This window comes from Drosophila takahashii, chromosome 2L (assembly GCF_030179915.1).
Source record: "Drosophila takahashii strain IR98-3 E-12201 chromosome 2L, DtakHiC1v2, whole genome shotgun sequence".
NCBI lineage: Eukaryota > Metazoa > Arthropoda > Insecta > Diptera > Drosophilidae > Drosophila > Drosophila takahashii.
The window spans coordinates 12,032,338-12,050,556 of record NC_091678.1 but is presented as its reverse complement, the minus strand read 5'-3'; the positions used below and the strand labels follow the sequence as shown (position 1 = coordinate 12,050,556).

The following is an 18,219-nucleotide window of genomic DNA, read 5'->3' as shown; positions in this document are numbered from 1 at the left end:
ACGGGTAAACCAACATAGAAAAAATTCGTTTAATTTAGGCTAACTTTGTTTTAAATGCCAAATATAAACAGCTATGTAACTGAGCCTTTGAGCTGCTGTTCCTGACTTCTGCTCCTTTGACATGTCTGGCCTAACCAGAAGGCGTCGCACTGCCCAGCAGATCCTCTTGCGACGAGCCTTAAGCAAAAGCGTTGGCAGGGACCAGGTTTCCACCGAATTGGTCCCAAACCAGGGTGGTATTGTGGTAGCTCCTTCCCTGATCGGAAATGCGCAACAGATCAATCGAATTCCGGAAAGATCCTCGTCGAGAGCAGTGAGGAAACTTCATAGGATTCTGGCAGCCAATCCTTTTAGGCATTTAACTGAGCGAGAAACGGCTGGAAAATTTCCGGGATGTCAACTCCAGAAGAAGGACTCTCGATCCTGGAGGAAACTCAAGCCAAGTGGTGAGTTTGGAAATTTATTATTTAAGCATATTCGCTTCTTTCTTTTTTTACCGTTTCTTTCCAGAGGATAAACCAACCTTAAGCGGTCACAGCCTGAAACCCAATGAACATTCTAGGGGCAGCACTCGATCTCGACACAGTTCCTCCACCTATCCGTCCACCTGGCAACTAAACATCAGCAAGTCCAAGGAAGAACCAAAAGATAATCCCAACGGATCTCTGGAGGAGATCATCAACTGTTCGATTCTCAATCGAACTCCCTATGATCACAAGCTTAATACGCCTCTCAAGTCGGATAATTCCTGTCAATGTACCATAGGTAAGAAAGCAAGAAGAAGGGGCAGGAAAAACAAGGTGGAAATTAGAAAAAGAAATACCTTAGAGGAAAGAAATTTTCAAAAATGTGGGGTATTCAAACGATTAAAGGAAAGGGTCTACAGCGGCGAAGAATTTAATCAACAACGAAGAATTTGTAAGAAGCCATCAAAAACCAACGGCAATCCAAAGAGTATTTTTGAGTGTTCAAAAAGTTGCCCCTACAAGAACTATGGCGGTTATAGTCCCTCGGAAACGGATATTGAAATGGATGTTGATGGAAATCCAAAGCTACAAAGTCAATCTGATTATCTAAACAAAATAGAGAGGATTAGCAAGCCACCCTCAAATGTGGATAACAAGTGGAACCTTAAGCTGCCCAGCAATACGGAAATCAAAGAATATATGGCCAGAGGTGCTCGAGGAAACCGTATTGATCACAAAATTAAGTACATACCTCAAGGTCGGATAATGAATAGAAAGATATCCAATTGTTATTGTACAAAAGGGAAGAGAAACATCAGCCAAAGCAGAAATTTTAGTCCACAAGTAACTGTAACAAAGAGACGTGGTCTTGATAACCGAAATGTGTCCAATGATTCTATGGAAGTTACTTCAGTGAACGTTCATGAGGTCAGAGCGAGCTATGGAAGAAATGGTGATAAAATACTTTCACAAACTAGCTTATTATCGTCTGAACATTTTGTTCAGCACATTAATAATGTGGAGAGTGAAGATAATTTAAGCCAAGTTGAATTAAAGACCTCAATGGTTTCCCAAAATAATGCGAAATCTTATGAAGTTCATGAATCAAATAGTTTTTATACCAACGAATACAAAACTGGAGAAAATCCTTACCGTAACGGAGAATCATCGAATGATTCAGATAACCCAAAAACAAGGACGGTAACCAACTATAATAAAACGGAAAAAAGGTCCTACAATGTAGGGAAACTCCAATCTCCCGAGTATCGACAAGGTATGGTTGCCCAACACGTAATTTAATTTAAACGTTGACTAATTCATTGATTTTTAGTTGGAAAAAGAAGATCTGCTTTCAGCACTAAAGAAACACCTAGAGGATTCGTGAAAAAGAAAAGCGGAGAGAATGCAGGACAAATTAAAAATAGTTGTCCTATATGCGTTGAAGCCATTACTCAGACATCTGAATTATTAATAACCTACAGAAAATCTCCGGCAATACCTTATAATGCAAAACAACCCAAGCAAACTCACGATTCCAAAGGGCAAAAAAATATTGTAAGATCCAATATAAAAGCGCCGAATTCATCAAAATCAGCTAAAACAAATGTAAGGACCCAACAACCCCAACTAATGCAGAAAGAACCTTCGAAACCTGTTAAAAATAAGTCACAGCAATCAAAACCAAATGCTTTAAATCTAATGCAATCCAATTCGCTTATAATTGAATCCCGTGATGAGCAAGTCTCTCTAGTACAATCCAGTTCAGTAGAAATTGAAACGCTTCAAGAATCCTATCATGTATCCCATATAGGAACACCCAATAAAGAGTATATCAGGCAGGCAAAATCAGGTAAATCAAATTCACAGACCCCACAACCTCGACAAATGAAAAGGAAACCTTCAGAATCATCAAATCAGCCTAACCAAGTGCGAAGTAAACCGAACCAATCGAAACCCAAGGGTTTAAGCCCCAAACAATCCAGTTCCCTTATAATAGAATCGCACAAAGAGCAATACCACCTAGTGCAATCCAGTTCCACAGAACTCAGGCCAACTGAAATCACTGCTCCGAAAACTAAAAAGGTAATTCGAACTCGTAAACGCAAAAGAAGTCGGTGCTGCAGTTGCTGTAGTCGATGTAGCACTCGAAAAAGATCCGGGAAAAAACCGATCCCATCTGAAAAAACTAAAAGTCAGGTGTGTGAAAATTGCCAATGCAAAAAATCAGCTACAAAGGTTAAAAAAGAAATATCCAAGCTATCGACAAGTAATGACAATTGCGACGTTCGGGAAATATTAGGTATGCTGCAAAAAACTGTGGCTGGACTGGAAAAGCAAATAAATATCAGAAATGGGTTTGAAACACCTCAAAATACAAAGTTTAACGATCAAGCTTTATTAAATGATATTCAGAATAAAAAGGGTATTGATATTCGTACACCATATTTTCCTTACCAGCATGAAAATTCCAATTCGGAAAGAAGGAAATTGGATCATCCTATGGGTACTTTTCAAAATCAACTGCCCGATAGTAAAACTAGTCTTGCCAATGTTGAAACCCCCACCAACTTATACCCAAATAATGTTTATAGTGGTAGAAGATTCGGTTTTGATGGTGGAAACTCATCGGACATTTATAAAACGAATTCACAAATATATTTCACAGGTCGTCATCCTGTGAATAATGAAGCAAGTCCAAATAGTGTTGAAATATCTGCACATACTTATCCAAATAACAAAATTCAAAGGAACGCAATGCCTGAATACGAATTTTATAATAAAGGTCTAAGTCCAGCTCATGTAGAAGATTTTTCACGTTCCTTAAATAAACAAGCAAGTCCAAATCGAGTTGAACCATCAGCAAACATTTATCAAAACAACGAACGAAAGATTGAACCGTATCGAAACAACACTATTCAAAGGGAAGCAATACCTGAAAATTATTGTTTTAAGAACGGATCTAGTCCTCCATATAAAAGTGAGCGAATATCCAGAAGAACTGAATATAATTACCCCAAAGAATTAGGTGAACAAAAAAGTGAGCCGTATCGAAACAACCCTGTTCAAAGGGAAGCAATTCCTGAAAATTATTCTTTTGATAACGCATGCAGTCCAGCCAATCTTGAAGTACAATATAAAAATGAAGGAACATCAAGAAGAACAGAATATGAATACCCCAAAGAAATAAACGACAGAAAAAGTGAACCTTATCAAAACAACGAGTATGAGGGAATATCTAGAAGAACGGAATATGATTACCCTCAAGAAATAAACGAACGAAAATATCAACCGTATCGAAACAACGAGAATGAGGAAATGTCTAGAAGAACGGAATATGATTACCCTCAAGAAATAAGCGAACGTAACCGTCAACCGTATCGAAACCAGGAACCCTTTAGCGAAACCATTGGTATTGCAAATGAATCACAAAGACAAACCATGAGGGATTATGACAATCAAAGTTTAAATCAATCAATTAAACCAGTGGGTCTATGCAGTACGAACCATCCTCAAATCGAAGTTTTCCAACAGAATCCTATGGCAAGGAAGCCAATGACAGATTCAGCTTATAGCCAATGTTCAAAGGGCACAACAAATTCAGAAAGGCAATATCCAAAGGAAATATGCAGAGGTCCAGAGTATTGCCCATATCAAAGTTTGTACAATGCAGACGATGGTCTAAAAAATCGAGGGCCAGTAACCTTTCAAGATGCACATCTATATATCCCTAACAATGAAAGCAATGGGCAAAAACCCTTACCAATATGTGACAATTCCTGTTGCCCGTATGATTTAAAAAATTCAACATCGCATAATAGTCCAATCCATCAATCCTATCCAACGGAAATTGACATATCCAAGTGTAATCCTGAATGTCTTTATGCACAATCAATAAATTCAGGATCATGTAAAGGACCCGAGTATTGCCCTTATCAAAACAATCGTTCTGTTGTCGTCACATTCGAAGATAAATCCAGAAATTATCAGGATCCTACAGAAGTATGTGTTAATTCCACTTGCCGAGAAACCATGCCATATTCCAGATCGTGGGAGAATCCTATTTATCCCATGTCAAATAGAACTCAATATTATCCAAACGAAAGTGAACTAACAAAGGGCAAGATTGATTGCTATTGTGTTGAAAAGGAGAGAGAAATTCCTTTCCAGAAAGGTGGAACCGCTTATAATTCTAGAGACTTTTTCGAAAATCCATATTGTCCTAAAAATGTTTCAACTCGGAGTGAAAGGAGACAAACTAATCCCAACAGCCCACAAACAGAACCGCTTTACAAAAGTTCGAATAAAAATCAGAACGAACAAGAATTATATATACAAGAACTTCGCGAATGTCCTGAACAAATTGTTCAAAGTGGAGCAGTAGAAAGTTGTAATTATTCAGAAAATCAAATGTATTTTACTGATCTCAGAAATCAAAAGTTTAATGAATCTTATAAAACAGAAAATATGTCACTAAATTGTCCGACAAGGCTAAAGTCCTCCCGTCAAGATGATAGAAGTCGAGGGGCTCCACGAATTACAAAAAGATGTGAAAAACAAAAAAAAGATGATAATAATGATTATGATTACTATTTTTGTGAAAATCCAAATTGTCCTGATAAAAACCCAACATATAGAAAACCAATTAATGCAAATAGTTCTTTAAGAACAAGATCGGAAAGGCAAATAAACGTAAAAGTAAACCAAGAGGATGGGTATTCTCAAAATTCATGCTTAGAAGATTGTCAAAATCGAGGATCCCATGTTAATAACCCAAATAAAATAGCAAATAATAAATCAGAGTTCTGTGAAAATCCAAAATGCCCAGATAGATTAAAAAGGCTCGCCAAGAAAAAACATTTTTACAAGGATTCGCCGAACCACGAAGAAATTATAAGGAAAACTCAAAGATATGAAAGAGCTCCTCAGAACTCAGAATGTCCGGCTAAAAAAAGAGCAATCGAGGATCGAAATAAGTATCCAACTAACGTCGATCGTGATTCTGAAAGAAATTACGGAAAGCAATTGTGCGCAAATACAAAATGTCCTGATAAAAAAAATATGCATAGGAAACAGGGTGAAAATGGATATGCCGCACAAGACTCTTATAAAGTCAGATCTCAAAGACGTTCATCAAACAGCGACAAAAAACATAAGAAAATTCCTAATACTATATGCGCTGATCCCAACTGTCCAGAACGGAATCTAGAAAATAATGACATACAATGTGAAGAAGATCCAGACTTATATCGTACAGATGGTTATATTCACCAACGTTATCGATATAACAATGATATAAACAATGGTGAACAACAGTTGGGTAATAGGATTAAAGTATGCGGAAATTCGGAATGCCAAAAAAGAAATGTTAGCCCTAAAAACAATTATAGAGAGACCCGATATGAAAAAGAAGTATGTGAGAACCCAGGTTGTCCCGATAAAATAAATAAAAAAAGGACTCAAAAGGAATATGAATATACGGCTGATACTTGTGATAAAGACTGTTCCAAAACTAAAACATCAAAAAAAGACAAATATAAAATGGCTCAAGGACGAAATCCATGTGACATGGGCTACGATACTGATGATCTCTGCTCTATGGATTGTCCTAATCGTTATCGAGTTCTCTTCACAGATCTGCGAAAATGCAAAAATAAAGAAAAAAATACAAGTCGCCAAAGCAGTGGAAAAGCAGATATATACGATGATAATCAGATTACAACAAAGTCCTGCAACACATGCAAGCGTTATGTACCCCTTGAAAGAGATCGTCGGGCAATTAATAAATACTGCAATCCCCCTAAAATTGAAGCAGAAATAAAGAATAAATCCGTCGAAAACTTAGTTAGAACCATCTGCATAAGTCCTGGGAAGGAAGCACCAATTTTTGTGAAAAACCGACATAATCCCCTTGTGACAGACCCAATTTTCAATAGCTATGACAAGCATATTTTGGATAATTTTGAAAAATTCAAAGAGAAAGAAAAGCTTCGGAAATGTGTTGAAGACTGTCCTTTCATTGGTCACATCGAAGATAAGGTCCTGTCGAAAAAATGCTCCTCTGACTGCAGTTGTGAAATAAAACCTCAAGAATATGATACCGATACCCCTTGCGATTGCAAAATAGAAGAAATTTTAGAGTACGAAGATCCGAAAAAAACTAAATCAAAAGTCTCTTTCCTTGGTTGTTGTACAAAATCCCCGAAAGAGGAGAGTAAATCAAGCCCTGAAGGACAGAGCCAGCCTCAGCCTAATAAAAAAGAAAAATCTAATGAGGAAAATCCAAAAGAGAAAACCGAATCAAAATCAAGTGGACTTATCTGTTTAAAAAAAAAGGAAAAACATACAAAAGAAAAATCTAAGCCAAAAGAGAAAACTGAATCAAAGTCGAGTGGGTTTCCCCAAGAAAAGCAGAAACCTAAAGAAAAGACCCAATCTAAATCGAGTGGATTTAGCTGTTTCAAAAGAAAGGAAAAAGTTCCCCAAGAAAAAGATCCCCAGGAAAAGCCGAGACCAAAAGAGAGATCATCTTTAAACAAACCAAGTGATTTTCTCTGTTTTAAAAAATCCGAAAAACGTCCCCAAGATGAGAAAATTAAAAATGAAAAATCAAAAGATGCAAGTAAACCACCATCGAAGCGTAGTGGATTTTTCAGTTGGTGCAGGAAATCCGAAACTCCAAAAGAGTATAATCGGAAATCAGAGGAGGTTCCCTTGGAAATAAAATGTCCATGTAGTGATGAAGAGATACCTATGCCTAGACCTCAAGTTCCATTCCGCTGTCCATGTGCCCCCGATGATATCGACGATGGAGAGGTTAAAGTCCTGTATGACTCCAGTTTCCGTTTCCAAAAAGAAAGTTGCAGTTGCGCCGAAGTTCAGAGAAAAATATACTGCCATAATAATCCCCAAACACCAGAACAGGATACTTCGGATTGGTATGCTACATCGCGGGCAAGTTCCGTAATAGCTTGCCGCCAAAAGGTCGAGGAGCAGGAGATCAAATACTGCCCATGTGCCAGTGCTAATGGGTTCTATAAAATTGTGCGGTAATTATGATTGAGAGTTTCAACGAAAACATAAATATTTTTGAGAAAATTCTCAATCATAAGTACTTAAAGTAGGCAATTAAAATATATGCTAAATTTATTTAAATAAAATAAAAATGTGAATTAATAATAACAGGTTTGACTCAAGTTTTGAATAGGTATTTTAATATTTTTTCGGCCTCCTTAACAGTGATATCTATGTTCTAATTTGTAATTAACCGAAAAAGCCACCACTTCTAAATTCTTCCTGCTGTTGTTGCTGCCCAAAGGAGCCGGGACCACCGAAACCTTGCTGTTGCTGTTGCTGACCAAATCCGCCACCATATCCGAAACCTTCCTGCTGTTGCTGTCCACCGAATCCACCGAAACCACCTAAGTCCTGTTGCTGCTGTTGCTGTTCAAATCCTCCGAATCCTCCGAATGGAAATTGGGGACGCGCCGACGCTATGGCAATCAGAACAACCAGACATAAAATCTAAAAAACAATCGAAATTGAAATTAGTTAAAAATACAAGGATTGAAAATTTTAAAGGACTTACAAAGAATTTCATTTTTGTAAAGTGTGTTTAGCTCTCTGGCAATTTCGAAACACGAATGCACGTATATGAACAATCTTTGAGGGTATTATTGCAACTGACATTGTTTCTATCGGGTCTGGCTATTTATACCTTTTTGACCACCTTAAGAGACTCTCCTTACCTGCATGTTATTTTTCCAAGAAAATATCCTAGGTAGGGAAAGAGAGATTCATTAACAATGTATTAAGATACGGATCTCGTGGAATACCGGAAAGCAGGTAGTGACATACATTGCAAATGGCTCCCTGAAATTGAAAGAAAACCAGAATCTCAAGGTTACGGACTTAAATCACTACTTTATATACATACTTAGTACAGTTTGTTCACAGTAAATAAATAAATCATAATTACATGTCGTTCGTTTACTAGAAGAGTTATATTAGGGCAATTATCTGCTGTCGCACGCGACGTTCCAGTACTTCTTTTCTTTTGGCACTAGGCTCAAATTAAAGGTCTTGATTAGCACTAAAATATGTGCTAGGGCTGACTTTGGGACATTTTTCGTTTTTAAGATATATAAAAAAAACCAAGGCTTTCGCAAGCGACACCAATAGAAGTGACTTTTTTGACTTCCTGCTTCCTGTAACGAAACGTGAAGGAATATTTTATTGCAGTTAATTTCATAGTGTTCCTTGTTCTTTCTTTTTTAAAATGTATTTGGTTTGACTACAAAATATTGAGAGGTTAATTTTTTATTGGCATCGAAGTGACTGTCACACGCTACATGTCGCACGCGACAGTGTTTTCCCTTATTTAGGTGGTTTTTCTTTTTTTGTCCATTTAACAGGGTTGTCCTGGAAAATTATCCAAGGTTACTCAAATTACTTAGCTTAGTTGAGGATCCATCTAACTCGAATCAAATATCAGTGCAAAATCATATAGAAATATGTTTATACCCTTGCAGAGGGTATTATGATTTCAGTCAGAAGTTTGCAACGCAGTGAAGGAGACGTTTCCGACCCCATAAAGTATATATATTCTTGATCAGCATCACAAGACGAGTCGATCTAGCCATGTCCGTCTGACCGTCTCACAGTGGCGCCTTGGGCCAAAAAACGTGCAATAAATCACTTTTTCGACTTTGTCCTAGAAAGTTGTGACCCATACCAATCGACAGATAATTGATCCACTATTACAAATATGTAACCCTTTTTCAAATCAAAAAATTTTTGTAAAAGATATGAATTTTCAAAGTTGAACAATTTTTCACTTAAAAAAAACACACCGTTTTTAGGTAATTTTTCGCACTTCCGGGGGGTTTTTCTTAAAAACTAGGTATCGAATCGCTTTGCTTCTTTTTTCCACGGATTGGTGTGTTAGTTAAGAGTAAAAAAAGTAAAACATATTGCAGTTTGCCATGCGCATCTCTTAGTTATGAGTTATTTGCGAAACGTCCATTTTTTCCATATTTTTCAACTTTGATGGAAAATAAAAAAAAACTATTTAATACTATTTTTTTTATACTTCCGTAAAACGTTATTTGGACTTTCTTCTTGATATTACGAAAGTTGTAGCTGCGTCCGCCTGCGTCCGCGGTTTTAAGAGCCAAAAAAGGGAAAAAAGTCATGGTCCCAGAAATTGCATATGGCGCAACCTTGTGAAAGATTTGTCCAAAACATGGTTTTAAAGTCCTGAAAATTTTATATGATGTTCAACAGCTCGATATAAGAAATTTTAGTTCTACCACTTTCGGAAAAACTCGCTAGTTTAGCGGGAAAACAGCTATAAATAGCTAAAATACGGAAAGCCGTAACTTCTAAACTACAGAAGCAACAGACTTGTGCTGTATCTCGTTTGAAAGGTTTTTAAAAAAGCTTTAAGCGCCTCCTAAATGTAGTTTGTGTAAATGTAATATTGAAAAAGATATGCACAAAACAATTTTTTTTTAAATTTTTTTGTTTAGTTTTTTTTATTTTTCTCGAAAACAGCTCTAACGATTTTCTTTAAAACTTTAAACTGTATAGCCCTTGAGATTCCTTAAATTTTGGTATATATCATGTTACTGTAAAAAATCACGTTTAAATGTTATTCAGAAACGAAAATAGCCACTTTTGCCAGCTCAAAACAACTTACGCTGCCTAAGCATTGAATTTAGTATGTGCGAATCCAAACTGTATTCTAGGGTCATGGAATCACAACCTTGTCACAGAGTTAGAATCTTGTAATTATAGTCCAGAAATGTTAAGTCTATTGGATTTACCAAGTTTACCAAATTGTGACCATTATTTCAAAAAACATGAAATATAAAAATTTTTATTTTTAAAAAAAAACTTTAATTTTTTTTTTTTGTTTTTTTAGTTTTTAAAAATTAAAACATAAAAAAATAAAATAAACAAAACGTAATTTTTAAAAAAAAAAAAAATTTTTTTTAAAAATTCCAATTTTTTATTTATTTTTTTTTAATAAGTTTTAAAAATTACAACATGAAAAAAGAAACTAAAAAAAACAAAAACTTTTTAAAAAAAGTTTTTTTTGTCGGAAAAAAATGGATTTGTTTTTAAATTCTGACTTTGCCGATTTGTAAGTACGACTCTGCCACGCCCACTCCCTGTCTCAAGCAATAATTTGAAAGGTGGATCAATTATCTATCATTTGCCGTTTACAAAATTCAATTATCTTCACTGGTTCAAAAGTTATGATTTATTACCAAAAAAAAGTCAAAAGGCGCCACTGTGCGTCTGTCCGTCTGTCCGTCCGTCTGTCCGTCTGTCTGTTTCTACGCAAACTAGTCTCTCAGTTTTTGAGCTATCGGGATGAAACTTTCCCAAAAGTCTTCTTTCTATTGCAGGTAGTATATATGTCGGAGCCGACCGGATCGGACAACTATATCTTATAGCTCCCATAGAAACAATCGGAAAAAAAAAACTTTAAAAAATTCTAGCTTCGGTGTTTTTTAAAATATTACCTTCTACTTTTGGGGATGTTATTTTTTAAATATATCTGAATTTCGAATTAATTATTTAAAAAATCGGACTACTATATCATATAGCTGCCATAGGAACGATCGGAAAATTAATGGAAAAGTAATAGAAAATAAATTTTAGCTTCTTTGGATTTTATTGCATTATCTTCTACTCTAGGATATGACTCTTTTTAAATATTTTCGAATTTCAATTTTAATTTGATCAAAATCGGACGACTATATCATATAGCTGCCATAGGAACGACCGGAAAATTAATGAGAAATATTAGAAAATTGAACATTTTTGCGATTTGTTAATTAATAGGAATGATCTGCAAGGGTATATAAGCTTCGGCTGGCCGAAGCTAGCTTCCCTTCTTGATTTTTCAAGTTTCACGCTTTTTGGCTTAGTTAACATCCCCAGAGAATTGCCCATATCTCAAATACAACAGTTCGAGATAGTTTGAAAGCAAACAAGATCCAAAATTTATGATTTTGAGATGGTGAATTTTTACATAACCTTTTCTGTGTTTTTCGTTAATTTTTTTTTGAAAACTTACGACACAATATATTGCTATAATTCAACAATTTTAAAGCATTTGGTGGGAATATGTATCTTTAAAAGAGAGGGCTGCAAAAGTTAATACATGTATTTTTTCCCACAATTATAAAAATCTTTTTATTAACAAATAGTTGAAACCATTTAATTCTAAGCCCTAAACCTTTAATTTCTCATATACTAGTTCAAGTTTTTACTTAAAAAATTTTAATTCTGGAATATTTAGCTATTTTTTAGCTAGCGATAACAGTCGCTGCGACAATCTATCGTTTACTTCCCATCCACAGGCCAACAGCTGTTTTTCTCTGATTGGGCCACCTGATATCGATATCGCACCCCGTGTTTTGTTCCAATAATATTTAATATTATTTATTAATTAAACTAACCGTCAGGATCATCAATTCCTTTCCAATATTGGAAAACAGGATTGTGCGAATATAAACCAGTATTTTTTGTTGAAAAATCAGGGTTAAAGTGGAAAAAATGTTCAAAAGCATCCTAAATACATCGCGGCAGGTGCTTTATCCCGTGGCCAGGACCTTCAGCCGCACCAGCCACCAAGGCAATGCAGTAGTGACCGAATCCCCGGTGGCCGCTGCTCCGGCCACAAAATCGCCCCTGATTCTGCCGCAAGATTACACGGATTACCTGCCGGTCAGCAGGAGCACCGCCCGGCAGGCGTGGATCGAGAACACGGATGCGGTGGCGGAGCGGAAGGTGGGACTAATTGAACTGCATCCGGATGTCTTTGCCGCCCAGCCGCGGGTGGACATCATCCAGGAGAATGTGGAGTGGCAGCGCAAGTATCGTTATGTAAGCATGGCGCACACGAAAACCCGGGCGGAGGTGCGCGGTGGCGGAAGGAAGCCGTGGCCCCAAAAGGGCGGAGGTCGTGCCCGTCACGGTTCCCTGCGATCGCCCATGCTCAAGGGCGGCGGCGTGGTCCACGGCCCCCGATCGCCCACCACCCACTTCTACATGCTGCCCTTCTATAAACGCGTTCTGGGCCTGACCTCCACGCTGAGCGTTAAGTTGGCCCAGGATGATCTGCACATCATCGAGAATGTGGACATACCCACTGGGGATGCTGGGTTTCTCAAGGATCTGATTGCCGAACGGAACTGGGGACCCTCGGTCTTGATCGTAGATGAGTGAGTATTGCTTGGAGGAACTTTATAAATCGTGTTTTAACCGACTTCTTCTCTAACCAGAGACCACATGTTCCCTGCTAATATTTGCCAGGCCAGCGATGATCTCGGCTATGTCAACCTGATGCCAACCTTTGGCCTGAACGTGTACTCCATGCTTAAGCACGACACGCTGGTGCTGACGGTTGCCGCAGTGAAGCATCTGGAGAAGCGGCTTTTATACCAACTCCATCGCAATGACGCCGCCAGCAAGGGCGGAAAGTTCAAGCTGGATCAAGTGTAGATGTTAGGAAATCCTTCAGTTTATTTGTAATCTTTATGGATGCCAGAAAATGCATTGTTAATGAAAAAAAAGGACATTTTTCATTGACTTGGTTTCAGTTTTTCTGACAAGATAAGGAAGATCCTCTAAAAGTTGCAATAAGACATTTTTTGATTATTATACCCGTTACTCGGGCTACGCAGCGCAAGTTCACGCCCCCTCTAACGCCCACAGTAGCCCTAAAACGATTTTTAAAGGTGTCTGGCGCCCACACCTTTACAGATTTCGGAAAAGTAATAACGCAGTTTTATTGTGTTTATAAATATCTATTGAAATGTAGAAGAATTTTAAAAATCGGACCATTCATTAAAAAGTTATGCGCGATCAAAGTTTTATATCTCCATCTCCCTCGCACTTCCTTAAGCTGAGGTTTTTTTTATAAGATTTATAAGATATTGGTTTACCATTAAGATTTGATCTATAACAGTTTAAATGCTTTAGTTTATTGTTTGTAGCAGTCAACAAAAACGTTTTGTTCCTCAATTGTGGCCTTCGCCACGGTGACCAGAGGATCCTTGTCCGCATCAGAAACTAGAACCTCGCAAGCTCCCTGCAGTAATTCGCTCAGTTTGGAAGAGAAGCCCTTGAGGAAGCCCCTTTCAGAATTGCTGTGATTGCAGAGCAGCACGCTGGTGTTATTGTGGGTGAAGTCCAGAAGTTCGTGATGCGACATTTCGCCGGTGATGATGAGATCCGCTTGGACATTTTTGAGCAGGGACGCTCCAGAGCCGGCACAAATGCCCACGGATTGGATGATAGTCTTGGGCTGGTGGCCCACAGCCAAGGCGACGTGGACGCTGTTTTCGATGTGCCTCTGCAGGGAATCAACCACCTGGGAGAGCTCTAGTTTTGTTTCTATATACCGGCCGGATCCGGTGCCCGGTGGAGCTCCCAACTCCGGTTCCAGGGGCCGAATGCTAATTATTTTAGATAGTGCCCGCGATAGCCAGTCGTTGACACCACCGCACGCCTTATCCCACGCCGTGTGGGGCGAATATAGAGCAACATCGTTGGCCAAACAGGCCGCCACCACGCGCTCCTTCCAGTTCGTCCTCGTAATCCTTGTCAGCGGCCTGAAGATCGGCGGATGATAGCTGATTATCAGCTGCACATCCTTCGCCAGCGCCTCGCTCATCACGGGTTCGGTTAAATCGTTGGTTAATAGAATTCTCTGGATTTGTTTCTCCCGGTGCGGTTCGATTAGGAGTCCCACGTTGTCCCACTTCTCTGCCCATGCTATCGGCGCAAAGTTCTCCAGCTCCTTGACCACCGTCGCCAGTTTTTGACCACTGTAAGTGCTCATCCTTCTTAGCATGCCTTATTTTACTCTTATTTGGTAAATATCAAAAATATTACAAAAGTTTTCAAAGAGCCGTGCAAAAATATCTTATCGTGCTGCCAACTTAATTTCAATTGCTGTTACGTTACTGGTAAACGTAATAGCTGTTGCGTACTACGACCTGCCGTTATAGCATTTTTGTTGTAATACCGTTAAAATTCAAATTTTCTAAAAATGGTTTCATGTAGAAATGAAGGAAACAGTTTTTAAACATGTGTGGCAAATTTTTAAACATTTCTATGTTGAAAAATAAATAAAAAACAAGAGAGAACGCTATAGTCGGGTTGGTGTGCCGACTATCTATCGTAAAGGCTCTGGACAAAATCGGCGAAGGGTTCGCATAGGGGCTGTCCATATATTACGTAATCACAGTTTCGACGATTTTTTCCCCCCCCCCCCCATGTAATCAATTCTTCAAACAAAAAAAAAAAATTTGCACTACAGTAATAATTTGGGGGCCCCCCCCCCCCCCTAGATGATTACGTAATATATGGACAGCCCCATACCTAAAAGAAAAATTCCCAAAAATCAGCGATGCTAAAATTAAGGAAGGGATTTTTGTCGATAAAAAGTTAAATTTATTTGAAAAAAACGATTGGCTTGCCTTCAAAAATGTGGTAAAAAATTTTCTTGGAAACCACAAGGCAGAAAACTATAAAAACCAAGTAGAAGAACTTCTAAAATCGTATGAAGCCCTTGGATGCAATATGTCATTAAAAATTCACTTTTTACACTCACACTTGGATTTTTTTCTGCCAAATTTGGGTGATGTTAGTGATGAACACGGGGAGAGATTCCATCAAGATATTGCAAGCATGGAAAGAATGTACCGGGGGAAGGCTAATCCCTGTATGCTGGCGGACTATTGCTGGACGATAAAACAGGAGGATCCATATGCGGACTACTCAAGAAAAAAAATTAAAAAATCACAAACCAAACAAGAGAGAACGCTATAGTCGGGTTGTTGTCCCGACTATCTAATACCCGTCACTCAGCTAAAGGGAGTGCGAACGCTGTGTCGGGTTGGTGTCCCGACTAATAATCGTAACTCAGCTAAAGGGAGTACGAGGGAGATAGATATATAATTTTTGATTGCGTATAACTTTTAAATGAATGGTCCGATTTAAAAAATGTCTTCTACATTTCGATAGGTATAAATATACACAACAAAATGGCATTTATACTTTTTGGAAATCTTTAAAGGTGTGGGCGCCAGACACATTTTAAAATCGTTAGTGGGCGATTGTGGGCGTTAAAGGGTGCGGGGCGCTCGGTTGAAATAACCTTGCGCTGCGTAGGAGGTCCTATAATATGTGTGGAAAATCTCAACCTTCTAGCTTTTGTAGTTTCCGAGATCTCAGCGTTCATACGGACAGACAAAAGCAGTTTCCGCTCAGTCACTTCAGCGGGTGATTTCCCAATGTTTGACGGCTCCGGAGCCATACGCATTTCACCCATTCAAATAGGCTTTGATTACTTTAGACGATTGTTAAATAATCAGACAGGTGCGATCGTTAAATATTTTTACATTTCACAGCACTGGCCTCTTTGCCTATCGTTATCGATATTTGGCAAAAACCGCAAAACATTCCGCACATGGAAGATCAACCACCGCCAAGTATGGATTATCAACCACCGGACAATTATACAATTTATAAAGCGATTCCGGAACCACCGGGCTGGAACCCGCGTTCATGTTCGGTCGACGTTCCGCAGTTGGAAACTATAGCTCCAAACGCAGCTCCAAACGTTCCTATAATTGTACCGGTGCCCAAACAATTTAAAAAAATAGATTTAAGGGGTCTCCGGGTGCCTCAGTCCGTGGTTCTACCATCGATTTTGGACCTGGTCCCGGAGATCCCACCCCCTTGCATCGCATCCCCGGGGATCGCATCCCCGAGGATCGCATCCCCGGAGATCAATGAGCCATCAGGTAAAATAATTAAATTAAATCAAATTACATATTTATAACACCAATTTTGTTTTAATTTACGCATGGTACTATTGCAAGGCAATATTCAACCACATTGGAAAAATTATGTAGCATTTCGAAGACGACCACTCGGCGGAGGAGCTGTTTGCTCCATTTGCAAAGTTCCATTTGCAGAAATATCTTAGCGTGCTGCCAACTTAATTTCAGTCGCTCTTACGTTACACGTTACTGGTAAACGTAACATCTGTAACGTACTACGACCTGCCGTTATAGCGTTTTTTTGTATAGCCGTTAAAATTCAAATTTTCTAAAAATGGTTTCATTAGGTGCCTATGTAGAAATGAGGGAAGCTAAGGTGTTAATTTTTAAACATTATATTTTTTTATGTTAATATAAATAAAAAAATATTATTAAAATTATAAAATTATATTAATATAAATAAAAAAATATATACTCAATAGTAAACATAGGTCGATTAAAATCACTAATTAACTTGAACCGGCGCTAAAATAGCTTTTCATCGTTTTTTCTATTACATAAACGGATAATTATATTCAAAAATTTAAGTTAGCCATAACCAAAATCCATACTTTTACTTTTCCATTTTCAATTTATAATTAATTTTTTTTAATCCAAGTCTTAAATGTCAATTATGAATGTTTTGCTTATTAAAATAATTTTGAGAAAACCCATCACAATAAATATAATATACATATTTTGGTGTCATTTAAAAATTATATCGCAATTATTCCAGATAACCTCCCTTTATCTTTACCAATCATAGTCCTACTCAGGGGTCTCTCAGAAACTATTTCCGTTATAGTACGGAACATCAATGTACAAAACCAACCGTCTTTGGTTGGAAAAGACACCCCCAACAACCGTTTTTGAACAAAAAGATCTTTACAATTTAATTTTTGAAAAAAATTGAAATTTGGAGAAAGTGCCTGACGCTAAAATTCAGAAGGAATACTTTTTTAGTGTGTTTATCACATCACATAGCACTAACAAAAAATTCGAAGAATTCACCTAATGCATACTTCAAAAAATTAAGGCGAAAAAAACCCACAGGAAATGACCAGCGCAGAAAACCCCTGAAAAGTACATACACGTAGAATTTTAACTAATTTTGTACATTTATACACATGTATGTAAAATTCTACTTCCTCTTATTTATTTCGAAAGATTTCTAAAAGGAAGTATCCTCATAGTTTAGCACTAAAAATGCTGCGCAATTGGTGAATTCTAAATTTATAAAGAAATCTAATTCATGCTGTCCCCAAAATAAGATGACAAACACAGAAAACCCCTGGAAGTGATAGTAATTGAATCAAAAAAATAATCAGTGCGAAAATTAATTAATTATTAATAATCTTAATCTGTCTTTGGGTATACACATACATAATTTGATTAGATTCTCGGAATCATGCTATCAGTATAAAAGTGTAAAAACCCTAAAATTTTCAAATATTTATAATTCCTTATTGACTTCTAAAGAAGTGCGATTAAATAAAATGTTTAAAAAACCCAAAATGAGGACGCAAGGCATGACAAATCGATCGCACAGAATATCCCCAGAAATTTAGACGAGAGATGCTGTGAAGAACCGACAGTGAAAACCAGGTAGAATTCTCTCCAACATCCTGCAGCAGAGCGAAAGCAGTTTCCGCTCAGTCACTTGGCGTGTGATTTCCCAATGTTTGACGGCTCCGTCGCCATACGCATTTTGCGCATTCAAATAGGCTTTGATTATTTTAGACGATCGTTATATAATCAGATCGGTGCGATCGTTAAATATTTTTACATTTCACAGCACTGGCCTCTTTGCCTATCGTTATCGACATTTTTGGTAAAAACCGCAAAACATTCCGCACATGGAAGATCAACCACCGCCAAGCATGGATTATCAACCACCGGACTGGAAA

At 37.7% G+C, this 18,219-nt stretch overlaps 4 protein-coding genes across 5 annotated transcripts; 2 read left to right on the top strand and 2 right to left on the bottom strand.

The window, feature by feature from the left end:
* Positions 1-47: 47 nt before the first annotated feature.
* Positions 48-7,630, top strand: LOC108068698 (uncharacterized). 2 transcript variants are annotated; one of them, XM_070215165.1, is made up of 3 exons: positions 48-443; positions 511-1,740; positions 1,798-7,630. In XM_070215165.1, exons 1-3 carry the CDS (start codon positions 122-124, stop codon positions 7,515-7,517), a joined length of 7,272 nt encoding a protein of 2,423 aa, XP_070071266.1. In that variant the 5' UTR covers positions 48-121; the 3' UTR covers positions 7,518-7,630. The 2 variants fall into 2 exon arrangements, with proteins under 2 accessions (XP_070071266.1, XP_070071249.1); XM_070215148.1 differs by having other exon boundaries at positions 48-446.
* A 59-nt stretch (positions 7,631-7,689) lies between these two features.
* Positions 7,690-8,241, bottom strand: LOC108068713 (heterogeneous nuclear ribonucleoprotein A1). The gene is made up of 2 exons (XM_017158441.3): positions 8,053-8,241; positions 7,690-7,988 (listed from the first exon to the last, which is right to left on the bottom strand). Exons 1-2 carry the CDS (start codon positions 8,062-8,064, stop codon positions 7,728-7,730), a joined length of 273 nt encoding a protein of 90 aa, XP_017013930.3. The 5' UTR covers positions 8,065-8,241; the 3' UTR covers positions 7,690-7,727.
* A 3,605-nt stretch (positions 8,242-11,846) lies between these two features.
* On the top strand, positions 11,847-13,240 carry mRpL4 (mitochondrial ribosomal protein L4). Its single transcript, XM_017158434.3, has 2 exons — positions 11,847-12,703; positions 12,764-13,240. Exons 1-2 carry the CDS (start codon positions 12,036-12,038, stop codon positions 12,981-12,983), a joined length of 888 nt encoding a protein of 295 aa, XP_017013923.2. The 5' UTR covers positions 11,847-12,035; the 3' UTR covers positions 12,984-13,240.
* A 75-nt stretch (positions 13,241-13,315) lies between these two features.
* On the bottom strand, positions 13,316-14,431 carry LOC108068705 (NIF3-like protein 1). The gene has a single exon (XM_017158432.3). It carries the CDS (start codon positions 14,335-14,337, stop codon positions 13,465-13,467), a length of 873 nt encoding a protein of 290 aa, XP_017013921.2. The 5' UTR covers positions 14,338-14,431; the 3' UTR covers positions 13,316-13,464.
* Positions 14,432-18,219: the final 3,788 nt, after the last annotated feature.

Excerpts from the sequence above, each read along its gene's own strand:
- LOC108068698 (XM_070215148.1), top strand. The coding sequence starts at position 122 with ATGTCTGGCCTAACCAGAAGGCGTCGCACTGCCCAGCAGATCCTCTTG. Across the intron at positions 447-510 it reads GAGGAAACTCAAGCCAAGTG|AGGATAAACCAACCTTAAGC; the intron begins GTGAGTTTGGAA and ends GTTTCTTTCCAG. Across the intron at positions 1,741-1,797 it reads ATCTCCCGAGTATCGACAAG|TTGGAAAAAGAAGATCTGCT; the intron begins GTATGGTTGCCC and ends ATTGATTTTTAG.
- mRpL4 (XM_017158434.3), top strand. The coding sequence starts at position 12,036 with ATGTTCAAAAGCATCCTAAATACATCGCGGCAGGTGCTTTATCCCGTG. Across the intron at positions 12,704-12,763 it reads TCGGTCTTGATCGTAGATGA|AGACCACATGTTCCCTGCTA; the intron begins GTGAGTATTGCT and ends TTCTCTAACCAG.
- LOC108068705 (XM_017158432.3), bottom strand. The coding sequence starts at position 14,337 with ATGCTAAGAAGGATGAGCACTTACAGTGGTCAAAAACTGGCGACGGTG.